The 26,078-nt window shown below is 41.8% G+C and overlaps 1 protein-coding gene across 2 annotated transcripts in view; it reads left to right on the top strand.

The window, feature by feature from the left end:
• Positions 1 to 11,719: 11,719 nt before the first annotated feature.
• Positions 11,720 to 26,078, top strand: part of lamb3 (laminin subunit beta 3) — a 30,763-nt gene continuing 16,404 nt past the window's right edge. For both annotated transcript variants that reach the window (XM_079526536.1, XM_079526535.1), the window contains exons 1-7: positions 11,720 to 11,804; positions 12,493 to 12,535; positions 13,902 to 14,062; positions 21,496 to 21,610; positions 21,768 to 21,841; positions 22,360 to 22,554; positions 25,077 to 25,140. In XM_079526536.1, coding sequence (XP_079382662.1) covers positions 12,508 to 12,535; positions 13,902 to 14,062; positions 21,496 to 21,610; positions 21,768 to 21,841; positions 22,360 to 22,554; positions 25,077 to 25,140 — 637 coding nt within the window. In that variant the 5' untranslated portion in view covers positions 11,720 to 11,804; positions 12,493 to 12,507. The remainder of the gene's footprint in view (positions 11,805 to 12,492; positions 12,536 to 13,901; positions 14,063 to 21,495; positions 21,611 to 21,767; positions 21,842 to 22,359; positions 22,555 to 25,076; positions 25,141 to 26,078) is intronic.

The raw sequence follows: 26,078 nt of genomic DNA, 5'->3' as shown, positions 1-26,078 counted from the left end.
ATAATAATAATAATAATAATAATAATAATAATAATAATAATAATAATAATAATTGTTACCCTTATTGTTATTATTATTATTATTATTATTACAATAATGAAAACATGATTAAAGGAATGTACAGCAGCAACAGACACGTTTTAAAAGAACTAAGCAATGATCAGGAATGTTAGTTTGACCCTAATCCATTCAATGCTTTATAAACCAAACCTTAGTATTGTGAAATCAATTATTTGACAGAGAGACAGCATAAAGATCTATTAACTAAATATGTCTGCCTGCCTGCCTGCCTGCCTGCCTGCCTGCCTGCCTGCCTGACTGCCTGCCTGCCTGCCTGCCTGCCTGCCTGCCTGCCAATGCCAATGCCAATGCCAACTTCATTTACAAAGCACATTTGAAGGAAACATTGAGTTAAATGATTATTGTCTACCACCAGGCCGAAGGCATGGGGAGAGAGTATGTTTTGCACTCCGTCGGTGTGTGTGTCCGTCCGTCCGTGTGTCCGTCCGTCCGTCTGTTACCAGCTAATCTCCGCCACCGTTAACCCGATCGATGCCAAACTTTGCACACACACTCCCTAGATGCCAGCGATGAACCTCTGTCCCAAATATTCCAGAACGGCCTGTTATAGCGCCACCAGGAGGCCGACTTTTGTAAAAACACATTTATTTGATATGACTCCTCCATATTGTGTCCAAAACTCCCGCAAATTGTTACACAGTATCTCTATAGTCATGTGCTCAAGACAGATCTGTCCGATATTTCATATTCCATCCTGATTGGCTAACATTAGCTTTCAAAGTTTGCAGGATTGGCCCGTTTTGAGCAAAAAGCCTCAAATCATGAACGCAGCGTGAAATGTACGTGAAATCTTTCACAGATGTTCCAACTAGCCTGAGGAATATATCCCACCCTTTTCACATTGGCCTGTTATAGCGCCACCAACAGGTGGATTTTTGCAAAACACATTTTTGGAACAAAACATCCAATTGCCATCCAAGGCGTAAGAAGAAATGGCACCCTTTTCACATTGGCTTATTATAGCGCCACCAGGAGGCCACAACCTGACCTTTGCCCAGAGAGGCACTTTTTCTAGTTTATTTATATGTTTATTAACAGGGACAATACAAAAAACAGTATGTATCAAGTTGTAAAAACAAGAAACCGTTGTGTTGTTCATAGAGTTTATAGCCAAGGCTAATTTGCAACCCCAGTCCCTGGTTAGGCCTTTCTATACAATTTTGAACTACCTACTGTATACTAAAAACAATTGTGTACAAAAATACATGCAGATGCATTTAATCTAATAATATACTATAGGCTACTAAGAATATTTTACAACAAACCTACAATACCCATTAAGACCTATTCATAGTCTGGATTTTCGGTGGTGAGGTGACCACCGGTTATTTCACCAGGTGAAATAACGTTGAGCGGTGGTGAGTAAAATCAGAGAGAAGGGCTGGAGCGGTGGCGGTGGTTTGCTCTTCACCGCGGCTCGTGACGTCTGGTTGTAGTTCGGTGGTCACATAACCACCGAAAATCCAGACTATGTATGAGCCTTTACATTGACCTATAAAACAAAAGTATATATAATCACTCAGGTAACCAGTCAGACACAAGGACACAAGGACAATTGATTTGATTTTAACCATAGTTTGAGTCCTCTGTAGAACACATTGCCATCCGTTTCTTGTTTTAGACCCGTAGGCAAGGAGTTCCAAAGGTTTGCCCCCTTTACTGAGAAGGCAGACTGAAAGAATTGTTACACCTGGGAACAATACTGTTACCACTTGTTGAGGCTTGTGTAGTTCCTCTACCGGAGCTCGGGAGAGCAACTACACGAGCCAGTCCAGAGAACAAAGGTGAAACATGACCATGTAAACATTTAAAAAACAATTTGATGGTAGAAAAAAAACACAACAAATACCAAAAAGGTGCCATCTTGTCGGTTTTTGAGCCTGTAGAATTACGGGTCCATTTGATTATATTTGTACACTCTCAGGGTCTGATCTGTAAGGGTCCATTTGGATCCATGATGTGTACACTCGGAGTTACAGACCTGTAAGGGTCCATTTGGTTCCATTTGTTACACTCTCAGCGTTACAGACCTGTAAGTGTCAATTTGGGCCCCTGGTGGGATCCTGGGCCAGACATTGATAAACAATGAGTATTATCGTCCAGTCAGGCACCAGAGGGCATGGGGCTAAATGTTCTACATGCATTGCATCATGGAAAATGTCCAGCCGATCAGCCATCACCTTGTTCAGTCACAGGTTGTGCAAACAGTTGGCCCACAGCTAGCGTTGCATGCCACTGCATGGTGCAACAACCACAAGTACTCGCAAGCCTTTTCTTTTAAGAGTATAAAGCAAAAAAAAAAAAAAAATACTACAAAAGGACTAAATCTAAATCACAGTTCTTGACTAAATACTTTCCACCACTGCAAGCAAGCATGCACGCACACACTATGTGTGTGTGTGTGTGTGTGTGTGCATGCGTGCGTGCGTGTGTTGGCTAAAGTGGGTCAACAGAAGGATTACTTGTGCTGACTCACCAAAAACAATGTGAACTTTTATGTGACTAATAACTACGTTAATCCTCTATAGCCCAGTGGTGTTCAACCTTCTTTCATATCAGGGTCCAGTATTTATTCTGCATTTGGCATCTGACACGATGTTTGAAGATCTTTGGAAAACGTTAGTCGTTTTGGGGAATAGAGGAAAAAATAAATGAATAAAAAAGCATTTTCTTCCAATGACTTGCCAAAAAAAGAGGAACAGCTGACATTAATTATGTGGTTAAGTTAACTAGGCTAAGTCTTTAATCTCCCAGTTTAAATCTTATTGTTGTCCATGAGACGTTTGGGCGTTTACATGTTTTAAAGCTACAGAATGTGTATGACCCATCGAGACCTGAGACCAGATTCTACAAAATGTCTTCTAAATCATGAGTTTTCTGAAAAACTGTTTCTGTTCTGTGACATCTGTTTCTATGTCAGTGGTACTCAAACTATTTCATGTCAAGGACCCCCACTTTTTTTTTTATAATTGACCACCGACCCCCATCTAAAAATATGTTGTTAGGGACCCCCCAGAAGCAAAGATACAAGTTACAAACATTTGCTGTGAATTAAATAATATATTCAAAGATTTGTGTTTATGATTTTTTCAAAAATAGTAGATCTACAGACGCTTGCAGCGCGGCACTCGGTGCTGCAATGTAAACTTGTAGATCTGCTATTTTTCAACAGCTAAAGTTTAAATAATGGTTAAAGTAAATCAGGAATCTCCATATATAGGTCGCAACACAGATGTCATCGCCAGGGGCCCTTCCCCATATATGGGAATGTCAATATATGGCCAATTGGCCATATCACGCCTCCATATACTGTAGCTCTCTACTCCCCCTAGTGGAGATGCACTGCGCGCAACACGTAAATCCCACCAAAGGAAAAGGGACGAAGTCCGGGGCCCCCAACTGTACATGTAAGGTCACGCCTCATAACATCACACCATGTGACACCATGTGACATTATGGGGTCCCTTAGATCTCCATATATAGTTGTCGATCGAAATATTGATTTTAATTAAAAGCATATCGAAATGTAAACAGCAAATATCGTATCGTTTGAATTTGTATCGTATCGTTTTGAAATGGAGATAATCGGTATCGAATTGTTTTGCAATGTAAATAATCCATTTGATCAATGCTACTGTAAGTATGTGTGCATTGTATTTAGCAATTTTAAGAATAAAAAAGAAAAAACATGGGTTTAATTACTTTTCCATTCATATAGCTGGTCTATCGATAAATGTGTGTATTCTCTGTGTTCATGTCAAGGCGTGGGTTTGTCCATATGTGTTCAAATACAATATCCATCTATTTGCCAGAGAATCACTGTGTTTACTCAGTTATATCCATAATGAATATTTATTACCGGTATATTAAATTATATTATATTAAAACCTGCACTATCCACAACTTTCACACATATAGAGGGTATGTGCGTGACATCATCATCATACCCGGAAGTTACCCGGGAATGCCTACTGAGTGGCAACAAACTACTTTCTGGCCTTGACAGCCCATACATCCAAACGGAAAAGTCCTATTTGATTGCATTAAATGACTTTAAACAACATTAAATTAACTTTGTCACTCACCTTGCCACTCGATTTGCCACTCGATCTGCCATTCACTTTATGCATACGCATACCCTCTATTTAAAGTATTTGCTAAATAGTTACTGTATCAATTTCAAACCATTGAATCGTATCATATCGTATCGCCATAATGAACCAATATCGTCCATGTATTGTATCGTCAACCATGTATCGTGTACATAATTCATTCCATATGTTATATCTGGCCCCACATGCCAAAGAGCCAGCGCTCGCCCAGCAGTCTGCCGCCACCCAGGCGGATGCACGCCCTTTAGGGCGAGCTTGCGTGCACCGACACTCCTATACCAAAACCAAAACCCTGAAATTATAACCTCACAGGAAGCCACGGGTTAGTTTTAACCTGCCACAGGTTCGAGTTAACGTACCACGGGTTAGTTTTAACCTGCCACGCATGTTAGGGGCCATGGGTTAGTTTTAGCCTGGCCATGGGTTAGTTGTTTACCCGCCACGCATGACTTATGCCTGTCGGAATGTTAGTATGTCTAGCCAGCGTATGCACCCCTGAAAATAACTTTTAGCCATATACATTTGGCGTTTAACCACTTACACCCTAAACTACTTCCTAAACGGCAACGCGTTGTGGGAGCTCCACAATTCACATTCAATCAACCCAGATTCAGATTCTTTTCCCAGGTTGCATTTTTTTCATAGTCAAAACAGGCTTTATCCCATTCAGGACGGGAACCCCTTTTGGTGTTTTAAGCATTATGTTATGGTAAATGGTGCATCTATATAGCGTCGTTATCCAAGGCGCTACATAGATTGTGCATTACATTCACCCATTCACACACACATTCACACACCGATGCCAGAGGAAACCATGCAAGGCACCAACCTGCACATCAAGAGCAATTAGCCCTTCACTAAGTCCCTCCCCAACCCATCCGTGTCCAATAGGCACGTTAGCAACGAAGAAAGCTTGACCTGCATAGCAACCGTTGCTAAACTATTCGGATTGGCATTGGACAATCGCTTTTTGGGGTGGGATTTAGTGCAGGGCTAATTAGGGGTTCAAAGTCTTGCTCAAGGACACTTCGACACTAACTTTGGGGGAGCCTATATAGGAACCTTGCGGTTCCCATCCAGTCACTCTACTCCTGAGCCACTGCCCCCGCCCCTTTACCCCTTTTGCCCCTTTAGCTATTGAAAACAGCAGATCTACAAGCTCATAGCTCATAGAGCTTGTAGATCTGCTACGGGGGGGGACAACATATTTTCAGATGGGGGTCCGCAGCCAAATTCAGATAATTCTGGGGGTCCTTGACGTGAAAAATGTTGCGTACCACTGACATAGAAACATAGGGTTTTCAGAAAACTGTCATCATGAATGAGAAGACTTTTTTTACACAGCTTCAGGACTAAATGGGTTTTTCAACGGCCCGAGACCACAAACCGACGATCGTGGTTAGCGAATGTATTTTCCTGTGCGAAAGAAAAGATGCTTGTCCGTCACAACACACAGCTTTTTATTTGTATTTATTTTTTCAGTTCACCTCTCGGTGTGCCTTCAAAATAAGGGTTTAGTGGCGGAATAATGAAATAGTTAATGTATTTATTAATTCATTGTGTAAGTGTATGTGTTGTGAATTTCTGTCGAGAGGAAACCTTATAACTCCATTTTTGTTTTTTTATTTTTTTATCTTTCATAAATCAGTGGTACTGAATCGGCTATACCTTTATGTCTTTGTCTTGTTTGAAAATATTGAGCAAATATAATAAAAAACGCTTGGGACAAAACCTCTAAACTCCATTGGACCCTCAAACTGTCTATTAACAGTATGTGTGTGTGCGTGCGTGTGCGTGTGTATGTGTCAGAGTGAGTCAGAAGACACACCCTTGCTTGTGTGTGTGCGTCTGTGTGTGTGTGTGTGTGTGTGTGTGTGTGTCTGTGTGTGTGGTTCATAGCCCCTGGGGCTATCAGATGATGATCAACAGTCACTCCTGCCAGGATTACCACACAGTAACAGTAGCTGCAGGGAAGCATTTATACCATGAGTCTGGGGCGTGTCATTAAGTGAAACATAAAAAAAAAAAATCCAAATCTTTCAAAAGTAGCAAAAATATATATTCATAGTGAATGTATTTCGACACATTGTAGCTTATTGATTTATTGATTTATTGATTGATTGATTTACAACAGAGTTTCCAAGCACGTTTTACGTTTTATGTGTTTGGGTTTGATGTCTGTAGATGGTCTGTAGATGGTGCATTTTATATAGTGTTTTTATTTGTATTATTTGTGCTTTACACACACACACACACACACACACACACACACACACACACACACACACAGGCGCACGCACGCATGCACGCACACACACACGCACACAACCCAAACAACATGTTATGAGCTTGTAGATCGTCTATTTGAGCTATTCAAAAATATTTTTCAAAATAGTAAAAAAAGCAAAGAAGTTTAGCACTGACAAAAATAGGGCCCTATCTCTGGGTGAGCCCAGGGATCAAACTGGGAACTTGCGGTTCCCATCCAGCCGCTCTAACCGGCCACTCTAATAATAATAATAAACTTTATTTATAAAGCGCTTTTCGAAAACAATGTTTACAAAGTGCGTTACAGTGTCAAAGGATAACCAACAACAATCAAATGAAATGCATAAAAATAGACAGTGTATGACAATAATAGAACCAAGGCATATACATGGACATGAAAAAAAAGAGCAACATGATGAATCTAAGGAAAGGCTTTAGTGTACAAATATGTTTTTAAATGTGATTTGAACGTTGCCACTGAGTTAGCTAGCCTTAAAGCAAGAGGTAGGATCATTCCAGAGTCTGGGTGCCCGGGCAGCAAAAGCCTGGTTGCCCATAGTGACAAGGCGAGTCGAGTGAACTTCCAAGAGGGCCAGACCTGAGGATCTAAGGGTGCGTGCTGGCCTGTATGGTTTCAACATATCTGAGATATAGCCAGGCCTCGCAGGGCTTTAATTCAGTAATCAATACAATTTAGAAATCAACTCTAAAAGTCACTGGCAGCCAGTGGAGAGCAGCCAGGATCGGTCTAATGTGGTCCGGCCTCCAAGACCTTGTTAGTATTCTAGCTGCGGAGTTTTGCACAAGTTGAAGACGGGAGATAACTTTTTTGCTGAGCCCTGAGTATAGTGAATTGCAATAGTCTAAGCGAGATGAAATAAAAACATGACTCTAGGTAACGTCTTTTGAAAATAGCCGAACTACGAGCTCACAACACGTTGCGATGCGACACGTTGTGAGCTTGTAGATCTGCTATTTTCAAATAGCCATGCAATGTCTAAATAAGGCTGAAGTGGTTAATGTACATGTTTTGTAATAACGATCAAAATCTACAACAGCTTTCAAATAAGCGCATTAAGAGTCAAAGTACAACATTTGCCTCTGAGATGTATTGGAGTAGAAGTTGGAAATACTCGAGTAAAGTACAAATACCTCAAAGTTGTACTTAGGTACAGTACTTAGGTAAATGTCCTTGGTTACTTTACACCACTGGGTAAGGTGTGTCCATGACCACGTCTGACTGTCTACAGACATGCTGTTTCTCACCACAACGATGCTCTTTAATGTTGCAATCATCACTTTAACTCACTCACTCTAATAGCATTACTCTAATAGACCCCCAGGTGTTTTGTATGTGTCTATACACATACAAAACACCTGGGGGTCTATTAGAGTAATGTTAACTCCATAGACACATACAAAACACCTGGGGGTCTATTAGAGTAATGTTAACTCCATAGACACATACAAAAAAACCTGGGGGTCTATTAGAGTAATGTTAACTCCATAGACACATACAAAAAAACCTGGGGGTCTATTAGAGTAATGTTAACTCCATAGACACATACAAAACACCTGGGAGTCTATTAGAGTAATGTTAACTCCATAGACACATACAAAACACCTGGGAGTCTATTAGAGTAATGTTAACTCCACAGACACATACAAAACACCTGGGGGTCTATTAGAGTAATGTTAACTCCAAAGACACATACAAAACACCTGGGAGTCTATTAGAGTAATGTTAACTCCATAGACACATACAAAACACCTGGGGGTCTATTAGAGTAATGTTAACTCCATAGACACATACAAAACACCTGGGGGTCTATTAGAGTAATGTTAACTCCAAAGACACATACAAAACACCTGGGAGTCTATTAGAGTAATGTTAACTCCATAGACACATACAAAACACCTGGGGGTCTATTAGAGTAATGTTAACTCCAAAGACACATACAAAACACCTGGGAGTCTATTAGAGTAATGTTAACTCCATAGACACATACAAAACACCTGGGGGTCTATTAGAGTAATGTTAACTACATAGACACATACAAAACACCTGGGGGTCTATTGTAATGTTAACTCCATAGACACATACAAAACACCTGGGGGTCTATTAGAGTAATGTTAACTCCATAGACACATACAAAACACCTGGGAGTCTATTAGAGTAATGTTAACTCCATAGACACATACAAAACACCTGGGAGTCTATTAGAGTAATGTTAACTCCACAGACACATACAAAACACCTGGGGGTCTATTAGAGTAATGTTAACTCCAAAGACACATACAAAACACCTGGGAGTCTATTAGAGTAATGTTAACTCCATAGACACATACAAAACACCTGGGGGTCTATTAGAGTAATGTTAACTCCATAGACACATACAAAACACCTGGGGGTCTATTAGAGTAATGTTAACTCCAAAGACACATACAAAACACCTGGGAGTCTATTAGAGTAATGTTAACTCCATAGACACATACAAAACACCTGGGGGTCTATTAGAGTAATGTTAACTACATAGACACATACAAAACACCTGGGGGTCTATTGTAATGTTAACTCCATAGACACATACAAAACACCTGGGGGTCTATTAGAGTAATGTTAACTCCATAGACACATACAAAACACCTGGGGGTCTATTAGAGTAATGTTAACTCCATAGACACATACAAAACACCTGGGGGTCTATTAGAGTAATGTTAACTCCATAGACACATACAAAACACCCGGGAGTCTATTAGAGTAATGTTAACTCCATAGACACATACAAAACACCTGGGGGTCTATTAGAGTAATGTTAACTCCATAGACACATACAAAACACCTGGGGGTCTATTAGAGTAATGTTAACTCCATAGACACATACAAAACACCTGGGGGTCTATTAGAGTAATGTTAACTCCATAGACACATACAAAACACCTGGGGGTCTATTAGAGTAATGTTAACTCCATAGACACATACAAAACACCTGGGGGTCTATTAGAGTAATGTTAACTCCATAGACACATACAAAACACCTGGGGGTCTATTAGAGTAATGTTAACTCCATAGACACATACAAAGTCTATTAGAGTAATGTTAACTCCATAGACACATACAAAACACCTGGGGGTCTATTAGAGTAATGTTAACTCCAAAGACACATACAAAACACCTGGGAGTCTATTAGAGTAATGTTAACTCCATAGACACATACAAAACACCTGGGGGTCTATTAGAGTAATGTTAACTACATAGACACATACAAAACACCTGGGGGTCTATTGTAATGTTAACTCCATAGACACATACAAAACACCTGGGGGTCTATTAGAGTAATGTTAACTCCATAGACACATACAAAACACCTGGGAGTCTATTAGAGTAATGTTAACTCCATAGACACATACAAAACACCTGGGAGTCTATTAGAGTAATGTTAACTCCACAGACACATACAAAACACCTGGGGGTCTATTAGAGTAATGTTAACTCCAAAGACACATACAAAACACCTGGGATTCTATTAGAGTAATGTTAACTCCATAGACACATACAAAACACCTGGGGGTCTATTAGAGTAATGTTAACTCCATAGACACATACAAAACACCTGGGGGTCTATTAGAGTAATGTTAACTCCAAAGACACATACAAAACACCTGGGAGTCTATTAGAGTAATGTTAACTCCATAGACACATACAAAACACCTGGGGGTCTATTAGAGTAATGTTAACTACATAGACACATACAAAACACCTGGGGGTCTATTGTAATGTTAACTCCATAGACACATACAAAACACCTGGGGGTCTATTAGAGTAATGTTAACTCCATAGACACATACAAAACACCTGGGGGTCTATTAGAGTAATGTTAACTCCATAGACACATACAAAACACCTGGGGGTCTATTAGAGTAATGTTAACTCCATAGACACATACAAAACACCTGGGAGTCTATTAGAGTAATGTTAACTCCATAGACACATACAAAACACCTGGGGGTCTATTCGAGTAATGTTAACTCCATAGACACATACAAAACACCTGGGGGTCTATTAGAGTAATGTTAACTCCATAGACACATACAAAACACCTGGGGGTCTATTAGAGTAATGTTAACTCCATAGACACATACAAAACACCTGGGGGTCTATTAGAGTAATGTTAACTCCATAGACACATACAAAACACCTGGGGGTCTATTAGAGTAATGTTAACTCCATAGACACATACAAAACACCTGGGGGTCTATTAGAGTAATGTTAACTCCATAGACACATACAAAGTCTATTAGAGTAATGTTAACTCCATAGACACATACAAAACACCTGGGGGTCTATTAGAGTAATGTTAACTACATAGACACATACAAAACACCTGGGGGTCTATTGTAATGTTAACTCCATAGACACATACAAAACACCTGGGGTCTATTAGAGTAATGTTAACTCCATAGACACATACAAAACACCTGGGGGTCTATTAGAGTAATGTTAACTCCATAGACACATACAAAACACCTGGGGGTCTATTAGAGTAATGTTAACTCCATAGACATACAAAACACCTGGGGGTCTATATTAATGTTAACTCCATAAATGCATACAAAACAGAAGAAAGTATACAACAATCATGGCACTCCATCTTTATCGGTTATCATTCCTATAGTTGGTTCCAAATGGACCCTTACGGGTATGTAACTCTGAGAGTGTACAAATGGAACCAAATGGACCCTTACAGGTCTGTAAGTCTGAGAGTGTACAAATGGAACCAAATGGACCCTTACAGGTCTATAAGTCTGAGAGTGTATGAATGGAACCAAATGGACCCTTACAGGTCTGTAAGTCTGAGAGTGTACAAATGGAACCAAATGGACCCTTACAGGTCTGTAAGACTGAGAGTGTATGAATTGTTGCTGAGATGTCTTATACAAACAAACTTGCCCGGCCTTGCCTAGTGCGCACAACATGTGTTTGATTTCTTGTCTGTCTGCGCAAGTAAGACACTCCTCTGTGTGTGTGTGTGTGTGTGTGTGTGTGTGTGTGTGTGTGTGTGTGTGTGTGTGTGTGTGTGTGTGTGTGTGTGTGTGTGTGTGTGTGTGCTCTGATTCATGTAGCGCAGGGTGCGGCGGCTACAGGGCGTGTCCTCCGGTGACACACACACACACACACACACACACACACACACACACACACACACACACACACACACACACACACACACACACACACACACACACACACACACACCGGGTGATCAGTGTTTATAAAAGAGCAGCCGTGGTACTGAAGCTTCTAATCTACAGACTGAAGACTGGATTAACGTTCACTTACAGGTCAGTCCTATATATCATCTAATCTACTCTCTCTCTCTCTCTCTCTCTCTCTCTCTCTATATATATATATATATATATATATATATATATATCCCCGTAAATTAACGTCCTGCTTGATCACAATCAAAGGCATCAAAAGTAGCAGAGCTACTAATAGATCTGCTACTTTTGATGCCTTTGAGTGTGAGTCCTGACAACTGTCATTATTCATCTAGTGACATAACTAGTGACATGTCATGACTCCTTCAAAACCGCTCTCAAAGGGCACCTACGGACGTCTGCAATTCGAAACTGGCCCCCGTAGATGTCCCCCCCATCCCGTTTTCCCCTCACTGTATATTTTATTTTCCCTTTGTACCTCCTTTTATGATGATTCCGTGCATTTTGTTACATAGAAGTGTATATTTGTGTGTCTCTAAATGTTCTGATGAATTGAAAATGGGTGGACCCTACTGTGAACAAGTGTAATGCTTCTTGGTGTTGTCCACAGTTTTTGCATTGATTTGCGCTTGAAATGTAACTATTTTGCAATCTGCATACTGTTTATAAATACTTCAATCAATCAATCAATCAATCAATCAATCAATCAATCAGCTATTCATTGATATAACTGTCATTATTATTCATTTAGTGATATTACTGTCATTCATTCAGTGATAACTGTCATGTTTTCTGCTCTGATTTGTAGAAACATTTGAAGAACATGAGGATATTATTATTTGTCATAGCAGGTACGTTTTGTATGTTTATACATTTTCTTGCATCCCTTCTTCTGCCCTCTGTTAAAGTGTCTACACTGCGTAGAGGGTGGATGGATGGATGGATGGATGAAGGGGATTCATAATGTAGAGCCTAAATGGGCCCATGAGGGTCCATTCAGTTTCATTTTACGCTCTCAAGAGTTAAATATCTAATAAGGGTCCATTTGGTTTCATTTAATGCTCTCCAGAGTTACAGATCTATACAAAAAACCCACACTGAATTGATTCATGCAGTGCATGTTCACATAAAACATGATTTTAATCACGTATAGTATTATGTTACTTCATGTAATATCAAAATAATAATAATATTAATTTATTATTGCTGTTTCGCTTTAATTTGCCATTTTTTGGGGCCCGAGAATCTGGATAGAATCCTGTAGTGTGTGATTTTTTCAAATTATGTGCTACGATTATCTTGTAAGGTTATCCTGTATAGTGTGTCAGATTTAAAAATCAGTAAAATCCTGTGATGTAAGGCCACCCTAAGGGTCCATTTGGTTACCAACTCTACATCATTTAGCTGGGGAGGGGACCACCTGGAACCCCCTCGAGGACCGCCGGTGGTCCCCGGACCACTGGTTGAAAACCACTGGTCCAATGAGTTAACGGACACATTGTTCACTAAAAACGCAGGGACAACGCTCCACACGTCCCAAACTCTTCGCCCTTCTGGCTCCAAAACTATGGAATGCACTTCCCATTACTATCAGAACTGCAGCCTCACTCCCAATCTTCTGCCGTAGTCTGAAAACCCACCTTTTCAGACTCCATCATGGCCCGTAGCCCCTTAGATAGCACTTTATGCAGACTTAGATAGCATTTTATACAGACTTATAGCATGTTACGTAGACAGCACTAGAATTGCATTGTATGTAGTCAGAGCACTTTATAGTATAGTATAGTATAGTATAGTATAGTATAGTATAGTATAGTATAGTATAGTATAGTATAGTATAGTATAGTAGGCTATAGTATGTATAGTTTCATTATATTGATATTCCACTGTTACTTTCTTAGCTTACGCATGTTTCATGACAACTACTTTGTATTTATCTGATGTATTTCAAAACATTTTCAGAAAACATTCCCCAAAAGAGCAAAACTTTTCATGAATTCATAACAAAATCCGATTTTTTTTCAAGTAATGTCATGAAGATATTAAAGAGATTCCATAAATTAGAACAAATATTTGTGAAAATGTGAGCTTGTAGATCTGCCATTTTCAATAGTTTGGGTCCCCGGGGGGAATATCTAATTCCTGTTATGGGTCACGGGCTGACTTGACTTCCATGTGTGTGTTGTTTTTTTGTTTTGTTTTTACTCCCCCATGCAGCCGTGGCTGCTGTGACCCCTGTGACCTCTGATGACCCCTGCTCTGCGGGGGCCTGCTACCCCCCCTCTGGAGACCTGCTGATGGGGAGAGGTCACGACCTCCGAGCCTCGTCCACCTGCGGCCTGATGGGAGCCGAGGTGTTCTGCACGCCGTACCAACAGGTGAGGGGGCGCACGCATGCACACACATTTTACATCTTAGTTTTAGTCATAGTCTTTTGAATAGTTTTAATTTCGTTTTAGTCACATTTTAGCCACCTGGAGTGTTATAGTGTTAGTCTAGTTTTAGGCATCTAAATATCATGCGCTTTTACAAATCAACTGTAGATTTAGTCGACTAAAATGTATTTGGCAGGTCGCGATGCCGTCATATATAATGCCTGATTTTACACTTGCTGAAAATAGCAGATCTGCTATTTTCAGCATACAACCATGTGTAAAATGACTTGTGTCTTTTACTTATTCTGGACATGTTAGTCTAGTTTTTATTTGTTGACGAAATTGTCAAAATATTTATAGTTTTATTCATCATAACTTAGTTTTCATTTAGTTTTAGTTTAGTTTTTCTTTCGTCAGTGAAAAAGGTTAGTCAACGAACATTTTTCGTCATAATATTAGTCGACAAAATCAACACTGACGCACGCTAAGGCTGCACAATATATCGTTATCGTATCATTATCGAGGTATGGACATGCACAATGTCAGTATCGCAAGAAGGCAACGGTATCACAATCAATATATCATTGAGTGATATTGACTTGTTATTATGCAGTTTTTTGATTAATGTCTAGTTTTCAATGTTGCAACACTTTATGACATCTTAACGGTAATATCAGAAGTGTACTGTAAGTGGTTAAACCTTTTATTTGGCGTTCAGGCGTTGGTAGATAAAAACCAACATTTACAGAGTGATATTAAGAGTGATTGACCTTCAAGGGCCAAAGGTTTCTTTCTTTTTTTTTTACCGCTTTGGCACTAAAGGTTTATTTGCCATTTTGCAAGTTGTGTGTTCTAGAGCAGAGGTGGGCAACTTTGACGATGGAGAGGGCCACTATATTTCCACACTCACTCCAGAGGGCCACATTGCATTACTGTCATAGCAAAAATAGCTGATCTACAAGCTCAAAACGCGTCGCAGTGCGACGCGTTTTGAGCTTGTAGATCAGCTATTTTTGCTATATTTGAATTGAAATACTGAATTATTCTTTGCTTTTTTTAAATTAGAATCCTGAAAAGTAACCTTTTTATTGATTTTCAAATGCATTTAGTTTTAGTTACGATAACTTTATGAACTAAATACAAAAAGACAATAACATTTAATGTAATACTAGTCGTTAAGTACTAGTCATTTAATACTAGTCATTAAGTATAATTAAAGCGGGTCATGTTTGCATGTTGTGGAATTGTAACAGCTGAAACCAATACTATATCAGTATTCTAACATTAACCTGAGGGCCGCATTAAGTGAAGGTGGGGGCCGCATGTGGCCCCCGGGCCGCCAGTTGCCCACCCCTGTTCTAGAGTATCAAAAAAAATGGACTTTAATCATGTTAATGCACGGCAGAAACGATAAAGCAGGGTGTTTCCAGTTGTCAGTACTTGTGGAGCATTACTCCACTACATCTCAGAGGCAAATTATTGTACTTTTACCCCACAGCAATTATTTGAAAATTTGAGTTACTAGTTACTTTGAAGATGTTGATTATTATTACAAAACATTACCCACTTCAGCCCTGCAGTATACATTTGGGCCATTGGAAAATAGCCATTCTACATTCTCACACGAGTTTGTAGATTACTGCTATTGTAATATAAATTCTTTCAGAGCGTGTTTAACTCAAATCTTTGTTTCTGGGGGGGGGGGGGGGGGGGGGGGGCCTTGACATGAAAAAGGTTGAGCACCACTAACATAGAAACATAGGTTTTTCAGAAAACTGTTAGGATTTAGAAGATTTTTTTTTACAATCGGTCTCAGTCCTAAATGGCTTGAGTAAAAATATTTGAGTACTTCACCACTTGTATATTCTACGTGTTTGGGTTGCGGTTGTGTAACCATGGTAACCATGGGGCTGCGAGTGCAGACATGGCCTCAGGGATCAGCGAGGTGAGGGGTGTGCCCAGGTGTGGATTCTGATCAGCTTTCACCCAGACAGGATGTGACACGCACGCACGCACGCACGCACGCACGTGTAGCAGGGTGGCCCATAGTCTCATGTTGCCAGACTGTTGCCTCTCACAAATTTCAAATGCTTCAGTCTGATCATGAGTAAAATATGAATGCTTCCGTCATACAGTCTGGAGCAAAGGAAGCTCTGATCATGAGTAAAATATAAGTGCTTCCGTCATACAGTCTGGAGCAACGGAAGCTCTGAGTAAAATATGAATGCTTCCGTCATACAGTCTGGAGCAACGGAAGCTCTGATCATGAATAAAATATAAATGCTTCCGTCATACAGTCTGGAGCAACGGAAGCTCTGATCATGAGTAAAATATGAACGCTTCCGTCATACAGTCTGGAGCAACGGAAGCTCTGATCAGGAGTGAAATATGAATGCTTCCGTCATACAGTCTGGAGCAACGGAAGCTCTGATCAGGAGTAAACTAGAAAAAGTGCCCTTCTGGGCACAGGTCTCCACCAGGAGGATAGGACTGTGTGAGATGTTTGGCAAAATGTTTAGGATTAATATAAATGTTTTTGAGGCATTTTGTTCCAAAAATGTGTTTTGCAAAAATCAACCTGTTGGTGGTGCTATAACAGGCCAATGTGAAAAGGGTGGGATATATTCCTCAGCCTAGTAAGAAAATGTGTGAAAGATTTCACGTAAATTGCATGCTGCGTTCATGATTTGAGGCTTTTGTTCAAAACGGGGCAAACTGTGAAAGCTAATTATAGCCAATTAGGATGGAATATGAAATATCGGACAGATCCGACTTGAGCACATGACCATAGAGATAGTGTGTAACGATTTGTGAGATTTTTGGACAGAATCTGGAGGAGTAATATCAAAAAATGTGTTTTACAAAAGTCGGCCTCCTGGTGGCGCTATAAAAGGCAGATGCGGAAAATGCAGGTCAACGGTCTGTCCTTGGCCTCTAGGGAGTGTGCATGCAACGTTTCACGCAGATCGGTGCAGTTTTTGGTAAAAAATGTGAAAAGCTGCCTCATGGTGGCGCTGTAACAGGCCGTTCTGGAAAATGTGGGGCAGAGGTTCATCGTTGGCATCCAGGGAGTGTGTGTGCAAAGTTTGGCATCGACCGGGTTAACGGTGCCGGACGGACACACACACGGACACACACGGACGGAGTGCAAAACATACTCTCTCCCCATGCCTTCGGCCTGGTGGAGACAAAAATAAAGCGGAGGTGGACTCCTCCCCACTTCCGTTTTGTCTTTACAGTCACGCAAATTTATCATAATACATAGAAATTATCCAAGCATATTATAGATTGCTGCTTAGCAGAAGTGGAAGTAAAAAAAAGCTCTAAAGATATTTTAATTCATTGATCCAAAATGCTGCAGCTCGCTTGGTCTTCAACCAGCCCACATTCTCAGATGTCTCGCCCCTTCTCCGCTCCCTCCATTGGCTCCCGGTCACTGCCCGCACAGAATACAAAACTCTGATGCTAGCATTCAATGCAACCAAAGGTATGGCACCCGTGACCCCATATCTTGCAAGTCTGATCAAACCCTACAAACCCTCCCGCACACTCAGATCAGTCAACACAGGGAAGCTGGAAGTACCGTCACTAAAAACGCCGGGACAACACTCCACACGTCCGAAACTCTTCTCCCTTCTGGCTCCAAAACTATGGAATGTACTTCCAATTACAATCAGAACTGCAGACTCACTCCCAATCTTCTGCCGTAGTCTGAAAACCCACCTCTTCAGATTCCATCTTGGCCCATAGCACTTGCCCTAGCACTTGCCATAATGACTTGCCCTTCCCCATACCTTGGCATATGCAAATGCTCAACTTATGTAACTTAGAAAGCATTGTATGTAGACATTGCACTATGCAGTATATATGTATAGTTTCATAGATATTCCACCTTCTTAGCTTACGTATGATTCATGATAACTACTATTTTATGTATATGATAAATTGTCATGTCTTTTGTTCTTGCAGTCGCTCTGGATTAAGAACGTCTGCTAAATGCCTAAATTGTAAATTGTAAAATGTTGTAGTTTGGATCCCGGGCAAAGCAAACGTCTCATTCTCTCTCTCTCTTGGGTCACGAGCAGAAACCTCCGGGAAGCACTGCTTTAGAATAACAACAAAATAAAACCCAGCTGACAACCTTCACTGCTTTAGAATAACAACAAAACAAGACCCAGGTGACAACCTTCACTCCTGTCGACTGGTCTGACTCAAAAACATTGACACATGAAGCAGAGAAAGGGTGTTTGTGTCAAGTATATGAGTGTGTATGTGTGTGTGTGTGCGTGCGTGCGTGCGTGCGTGCGTGCCTGTGTGTGCACTGTGTGCACGCATTTACAAAAAAAAGAAAAAAAGACTGTATTTCAAGCCGTCAATCTAGAATCTGTAACCTCGGGGTCGTTGCCACCACGGCCAAAAGTATAAATAGTTTAATGTATAATGGAGTTTCTAGGTGAAAGTGATTTTTTGAAAGTTTTGCATGGGCACACAAAGTGTTAAAGGTATGCTTTAACGTGATTAGAGTTATAAAAGCTCTATATACTGATAGTACTGTACTGTTGCTATAGATTGAGTACTATCAGAATATAGAGCTTATAGAATATGGAGGCAAAATATGGAGTATATGGTAATATGGAGAATATGGAGACAAAATTGGAACTGGAATATGTGATGTGGGGGCAAATAAGGGCTTGTGTGGGTGGTAAATAAGGGCTTGTGTCGGGGCCAAAAAGGGCTTGTGGGGGGGGGGGGGGGGGGTAAGGGCTTGTGTGGGGGGGGCAAATAAGGGCTTGTGTGGGGGCAAATAAGGGCTTATGTGGGGGGCCAATAAGGGCTTGTGTGGGGGCCAATTAGGGCTTGTGTGGGGGGGCAATGAGGGCTTGTGTGGGGGGCAAATAAGGGATTATGTGTGGGGGCAAATAAGGGTTTATGTGGGGGCCAATAAGGGCTTGTGTGGGGGGCAAATAAGGGCTTGTGGGGGGGGCAATAAGGGCTTATGTGGGGGCCAAAAAGGGCTTGTGTGGGGGGCCAATAAGGGCTTGTGTGGGGGCCCAATAAGTGCCATTGGCCCTTCAAGACGAATATTTGACAAGTAATGATAATAATGAATTATCTTTTAATCTGCCATCAATCAGTTTTAGTTTCCAACTAATGAGAACATATTGCTTATTTTACTTTCCAATGACATGAAATGGCACAAGGGACGGACTCCACAAAAAGACCACCGCAAAAATCGGCGTGCGCTGTACGCGCGCACACATGTGCCCTTTTTTGGAGTTTGAGCCCCTGCCCCCTCAGTGCTCTCTGCACGGCCTTGCATAGCAGCTAGCTTTTGATCGCTCCGTTCCTGTTCTCGGGTGGTTGAGGGTCTACCACTGGGCCCATGATGCTTCTGAGCCAGAAGGGAGGTCTTCAGATTAATTGCTCCCAGAGGTAGAGGTTTTTGAGTGGTGCAAACCACTCCAACAACTGGCTTTGTACCCGTGTACCCGTGTTTGTTCGTACCAAAAAAATCACACCCGTGTGAACTGAGTGGTGTAAGGTCTTATATAGACTGATCAGCTGTGGTCTGACGTAATGTCTGACGTAATGAACCCGTGTGAACTGGATGACCATAGCAACCATGCTCATTTTTTTGGTACAGACAGACAGACACGTAAACTAACAAAACCAGTCGTAGGAGTGGTTTACACCACTCAAAAACGAGCATGGTTGCTATGTGGTCTGAGCTGATCAGGCTATATAAGACCTTGCACCACTCAGTTCACACGGGTGTGATTTTATTATACTAAAATGGCTCCCAGAGGTAGAAGGACAAAAAACTTAAACAAATGCAAATCTTCCATCAATGGGTCATTCACACTTGTGTGAAGTGAAGGGTGGTCGTAACATCATACACGTTCCGTGCTCAGCCAATCAAATCATCACATTCCGTGGTACACACAGACACACAAAGCTGTCCATATAGGAGGGGCTAGCGCAGCTCAAAAATCACACAATGCATAGTTCTGCATAGTCGTCGTCGTCCCCCGCAAACACACACACACACACACGCACACGCACACACACACACACACACACACACACACACACACACTCTCTCTCTCTCTCTCTCTCTCCCTCTCATATTGAAGGGGTGATGACAGAGAGAGAGAGGTCATTGATCGCACACCTTCATGTTGTCACATCCAGAGGGACCAACATGGCACCCTGTGATCTGTCACCAACATGGCACGCTGCCAGCCAGGGCACCCTGGCACCCTGTGATCTGTCACCAACATGGCACACTGCCAGCCAGGGCACCCTGTGATCTGTCACCAACATGGCACGCTGCCAGCCAGGGCACCCTGTGATCTGTCACCAACATGGCACGCTGCCAGCCAGGGCACCCTGTGATCTGTCACCAACATGGCACGCTGCCAGCCAGGGCACCCTGGCACCCTGTGATCTGTCACCAACATGGCACACTGCCAGCCAGGGCACCCTGGCACCCTGTGATCTGTCACCAACATGGCACACTGCCAGCCAGGGCACCCTGGCACCCTGTGATCTGCCCTCAACATGCCAGCCAGGGCACCATTGTGTTCAAATATTTTTGAGAAGCGCTGGTCTGAATCCTCAGCTCCCATACCCTGGCCTAGGCAGACCCACTTTGGGAACCGTGGCCCTAGGGTAGGTACCCTCACAAAGAGCCTTTGCATGTTGGCATGTTCTCCCCGTGTCTTCTAGGGTAGGTACGAGGGGTGTAACGATACATTTTAACAGCGATATGATACGTATCACGATACATGGTTGACAATACGATACATGGACGATATTGGTTCATTATGGCGATACGATATGATACGATCCAATGATTTGAAATCGATACAGTAACTATTTAAAATGCATTGACATTATGTTAAGCTAAGTAATTAAACCCGTCTTTTTATTTTTTCTTCTAAAAATTGCTAAATACGATGCACAAAAATGTAGTATTGATACATTCGAATATTTGCATAGCAAAAGTTTCGATACGGAATTATTTGCATTGTAAAACGATACAATTCGATAAATGTTGCTGTTTTCATTTCGATATACCTCGATTCTTGAAATTAAAATCGGTTTTTCGATGCAGTTACTATCATTACACCCCTAGTAGGTACCCTAACGAAAAACATGCAGTAATCCTGGTCTCTATACTGGGGGTGCATAGGTTGGTTAGACATCACCCGTGGCTTTCTGTGAGGTATAGGGATAGTTTAGAGTTTGGGGAGGGTGTCTGACTCCTGGTGTGTCTGACTGTCGGTATGTCTAACTAAACACCCTCAAAAATTAGATATAGTGTTTTCCCCTACATACAAGATGAAATGTTAAAATCTCTCTCTCTCTCTCTCTCTCTCTCTCTCTCTCTCTCTCTCTCTCTCTCTCTCTCTCTCTCTCCCTCCTTCCTCCAGTGGAAGATGAAGTGTTGTCCATGTGACTCCAGGAACCCGGCTGGACGGGTGGCCCACACCATCCAGGATGTTCTGACCAGCGCTGGACATGACCGATGGTGGCAGTCCCAGAAGGGTCTGTCTGTCTGTCTGTCTGTCTGTCTTTCTGTAATAAGTGACCTGCTAACCCACAGTAAACATATATTTTGATGTTATTAAACATTGTTTGGTGTCATTTAAATATAAATCCAGTCAGTATCCAGTTGGATCTAACATTGTTTAATATCATTTAGATATAAATCCAGTCAGTATCCAGTTGGATCTCCACGACCTGTTCCAGTTGGACACCCTGATGCTGAGCTTTAAGGTTTGATAATCCATATAATCTAATCTCTAACTAATCATTTTAGGAATGTCCTCAACATTTGAGGACGGAATTGGCGCAGAGATATTGCCATGTATGGTGCCGAAAATGGCGCTGTGGAATATCTAAGAAAACTATACACTATAGAGTGCTATTATATGTCTTACATAAAGTGCTATTTAAGTTACATAAATTGAGCCTATGCATACGCCTGTAGGAGGTCGAGGCTAGAGCAAGCTTAGACATAGTTTTACTAAGGTCAGGGTTAGGTTTAGGCATAGTTTTTGTGAGGTTAGGGTTAGGTTTAGGCATAGTTTTTGTGAGGTTAGGGTTAGGTTTAGGCATAGTTTTTGTGAGGTTAGGGTTAGGGTTTGGTTTAGGCATAGTTTGTGTGAGGTTATAATAACCCCACCCTACTAGTAGTAGCCCGCCGGCTACCACAGGCGTCCCATCAGAGGCCATCGAAACTCAGGCTCTGCAAAAAAAAAAAGTACTCCCCTCACGCCATGTTGTCTCCACAGGGTCCACGTCCCGACGCTCTGGCCATAGAGAGAACGGTGGATAATGGCACAACCTGGCAACCCGCCCTCTACCTGGCAACCCACTGCAGCTCCTCCTTCCCTGGCGTCCCCACAGCCCCGCCCACAGCCCTGGACCAGACCTACTGCAGAACACTGCCCCCTAGTGGCCCCCACGGCCCCTACAGGGACCACACGGTAAGGACTCTGCCCCCCTGGATCATACAGGGACTACACGGTAAGAACACTGTTTCCCAAACAGTGGGTCAGCACCAAGCCCCCAGTAAGGCTATCCAACGTTGAAGCTGCCACTACCTACTGGCGAAATGTGGAATTGCAGCACTTTCATGGAGGTGGAGGTGGACGGACGTTCATAACGTCACGTGCGTAAGCCCGGACCTCAAATTTGGACCTCAAATTTGAAGTCCGGGGCTAGGCTAGGCTAAACTTCTGCTCGCTCGAGCCATTGAGTTATAATTATACTTCCGGCAGTCTTCCGGGTGCTTAAAAACGCCACTGAGCAACTTCCACTGAAATTAATAGCGGGGGGGGGGGGGTAACGCTCCGGTTCGGTCTCTATCCTTTTATTACTCTATGGTCAGCACCCATTTGAGGGTCACAAACTAGGGATGCACTATAGAATCGGTAGCATAATCGGAATCGGCCATAGGGATGCCCATGGTATCGGATCGGTCTCAAAATAATCCAGATTATACCACAGGTCGTTTCGAGGAAGCAATCTGATTGGTTGAAACAGCCTTCTAGCCGTGGGTCAAACCAGCACCATTCACCACCTAATCAAAACAAAGAATTCAGCTGCTCTGTTCTCCCAGAGCGCTAGCAAACTCGGTGGCTAGGCTAGCTAGTTTCTTGGGACATTTGTGGTCGTAGTGACTACATCTGTCATTAAAAAAATATATTCTTTCAGCGATTTTCTTAGTTTTAAGGGTAACTGTTGTATAATTGCAATATTACACGAGAGGGTGTGGGTTAACGTGATTATTGCCACTTCAGTGATGCTTGCGGAACTCGACTTCGTCTCGTTCCTCACCGCATCCCTGTCGTGGCAATAATCACGTTAACCCACACCCTCTCGTGTAATATTGCTTAATTATTTGAATCCGTTTTCACCAGCAAAATACATAATTAAATGAAAAATGTCAAAATTCAATGAGTTCAATATACATCAAAAGTGTCTAGTGTGTCTAGTCTCGAACAAAGGCCAAATCAAATATGTAAATATATAACTTTACATTTCCTTCAATTTGTGTACTCATCTTGCAGTAGGGTTCAGTATAGGCTATTTATTGATTGATTTAATACTTTTTAACCCTAACCCTAACAGGCTTTGGGCCAAGCCCCTCGGGCCTAGGCTTGTTTCCATTGTGGTCCTCTGTATAATATTGGAATCGGTCAAATAATTGGAAATTGGTCATAATGTCATAAGTGCACCCCTTTCGCAAACACATTATTTTATGGGTCCCGTAATTCTTTTTATTTCTTGTATGTGTTTCCTACATCAGTGGTTCCCATGGGTCTGGGGACCGCTAGGTGTCCTTTAGGGAGTTCCAGGGGGTCCCCAGCTACATGATAGTTTGGAACCAAATGGACACTTGTGGGTCTGTAACTCAGAGAGTGTACAAATGGAACCAAACAGGTCTGTTTGGTTCCATTTGTACACTCTCAGAGTAAAATTAGCATTGATTTTACAAAGGAAAAAAATCCCCAAAAAGGAAAACCTTTTTTTCAGTAATGTCATGAAGTTTTAGAAAAAAAATCGCTTGTAGATCGTCTATTTTCACTTAACCTCGCGTCACCAGGCTTTCCACCTCGGAGGAAAGCCTGGTCTGTGTTCCAAAATGGTATGGATGGTAATTTACATCATGTTGTATGTAGTCTTGTTTTGTAGTCATCAGGCAGGAAACCACAAGGCGGGACGAGAATTCCGCCATTCATAGTACTGATTCCGTCTTGTGGTTTCCTGCCAGATGACTACAAATCATTGACTACAACAGGGGTTCTCAACCCGTGGGTCGCGACCCCTCGGGGGGTCGCCAAATTATTTTAGCAGGGCCCCAAATTATTAAAAAAAAAACGATTTTTCAAAAATAGCAGACCTACAAGCTATTTTTAAATAGCTAAATTATAACAATGCTTAAAACACCAAAAGGGGTTCCCGCCCAAAATGGTTTAAGGTTATTGTAGCAGTCAATTTATATTGGGGGTCGGGAGGGGGCGGGGCGGGGGTCCCGAGACGTTGCCAAAGCATTTTCGGGGGTCCCCGGCCAAAAACGTTGAGAACCCCTGGACTACAACATGACAAAAGTTACCATCCGCTCCCGACCCGGATCATAAACCCGAAATGGAATACTGCCCATGCTCATTTTCACTGGTTTGGGTCCTGGGAGAATAATTTCAGTTGTGAGTCACTGGCTGAAAATGTTAGGGAACCACTGCCCCCTAGTGGACCCTACAGGAACAAAATTGTTTTTGCATGGATTGCCTGTACAGCTTTGTGTGTGTGTGTGTGTGCCTGCCTGCCTGCCTGCCTGCCTGCCTGCCTGCCTGCCTGCCTGCGTGCGAGCACTGAATGTGATGATTTAATTGGCTGATGGATGCATGATGATAAGAGCGCCCCTCACTTCACACAAGTCTGATTTTTAAAACAACACAAGAGATTATGTTTGACGAGTCTCTCTCTCTCTCTCTCTCGCCATCAGGTCCAGTTCAGTCCACTCCAGCAGTATTCTAATGTAAACTTTCCCAAGGGACAGAAGATCCAAGGTTGGTCACCATTTCCTCCAAATTGAAACAATGTATTATAAGCATTATAATAAATGATGCATTGTAAGTATTATAATTAAATTATGTATTGTAAGTATTGGAATTAAATTCTGTATTTATTACATGTTTACATTACATTACAAGTATTACAATAGCAAACTTCATCTGCTAGATGATTGACATGGTGTCATGGTAGGGGGCACCAGTGGATCAGGAGTAGAGTGGCCGGATGAACCACAAGGTTCCTGGTTTGATACCGGGCTGCCCCAGACAGTATCAAAGTGTCCTTGAGCAAGACACTGAACCCCAAACTGCTCCTAATCCACGTACAGTGCTTTGGATAAAATGTGCTATATAAATGCACCATTTACATGGTGGACATTGGACGTAAAAGTCAAATCAACACTGCAATATAGAAATACTCTGTAGCCTTACAAGTAAGATTTCGGAATTCAACATGTAGTCTACTTGAGTAAAAGTAGGCTACAATCGTATTTGCCTCAAAATGTACTTCAAGCACTAAAAGTACTCATTATAGAGAATGTCTTGTTTCAGGTTTTCAAATGTATACAAATCTTTTGAACATCGCAGATCTATAAGCTCACAATCCGTCGCGACCAAGTATCATCAACATGTCTGACAAATGTCGGTGCAAGACTTGTACAAGACTTGATCTTGTCCGTGGCAAATGTTTTTATTTTTCTATTTTCACGTCATTATAATGTTCTTATTTTGATCATAAGACCCAAGTAATGAGTGTCAGTCTTCAAGTTTTCTTCAGAATATGTATGACGTAAACCATATATGCCACATATGCCATATTAGGACCCCACTAGTACTAGTGATCCTCAAAATGTATGTTTTATATTTGCAGCCCCCTTAACTCCGAGAGTGTACAAAAGGAACCAAATTGACGCGTAGTCAAATGGCCAAAATGA

Source organism: Electrona antarctica (assembly GCF_951216825.1).
Source record: "Electrona antarctica genome assembly, chromosome: 17".
Taxonomy (NCBI): domain Eukaryota; kingdom Metazoa; phylum Chordata; class Actinopteri; order Myctophiformes; family Myctophidae; genus Electrona; species Electrona antarctica.
Note: the sequence above shows the minus strand (reverse complement) of the source record. Positions and strands in the feature narration are given on the sequence as shown.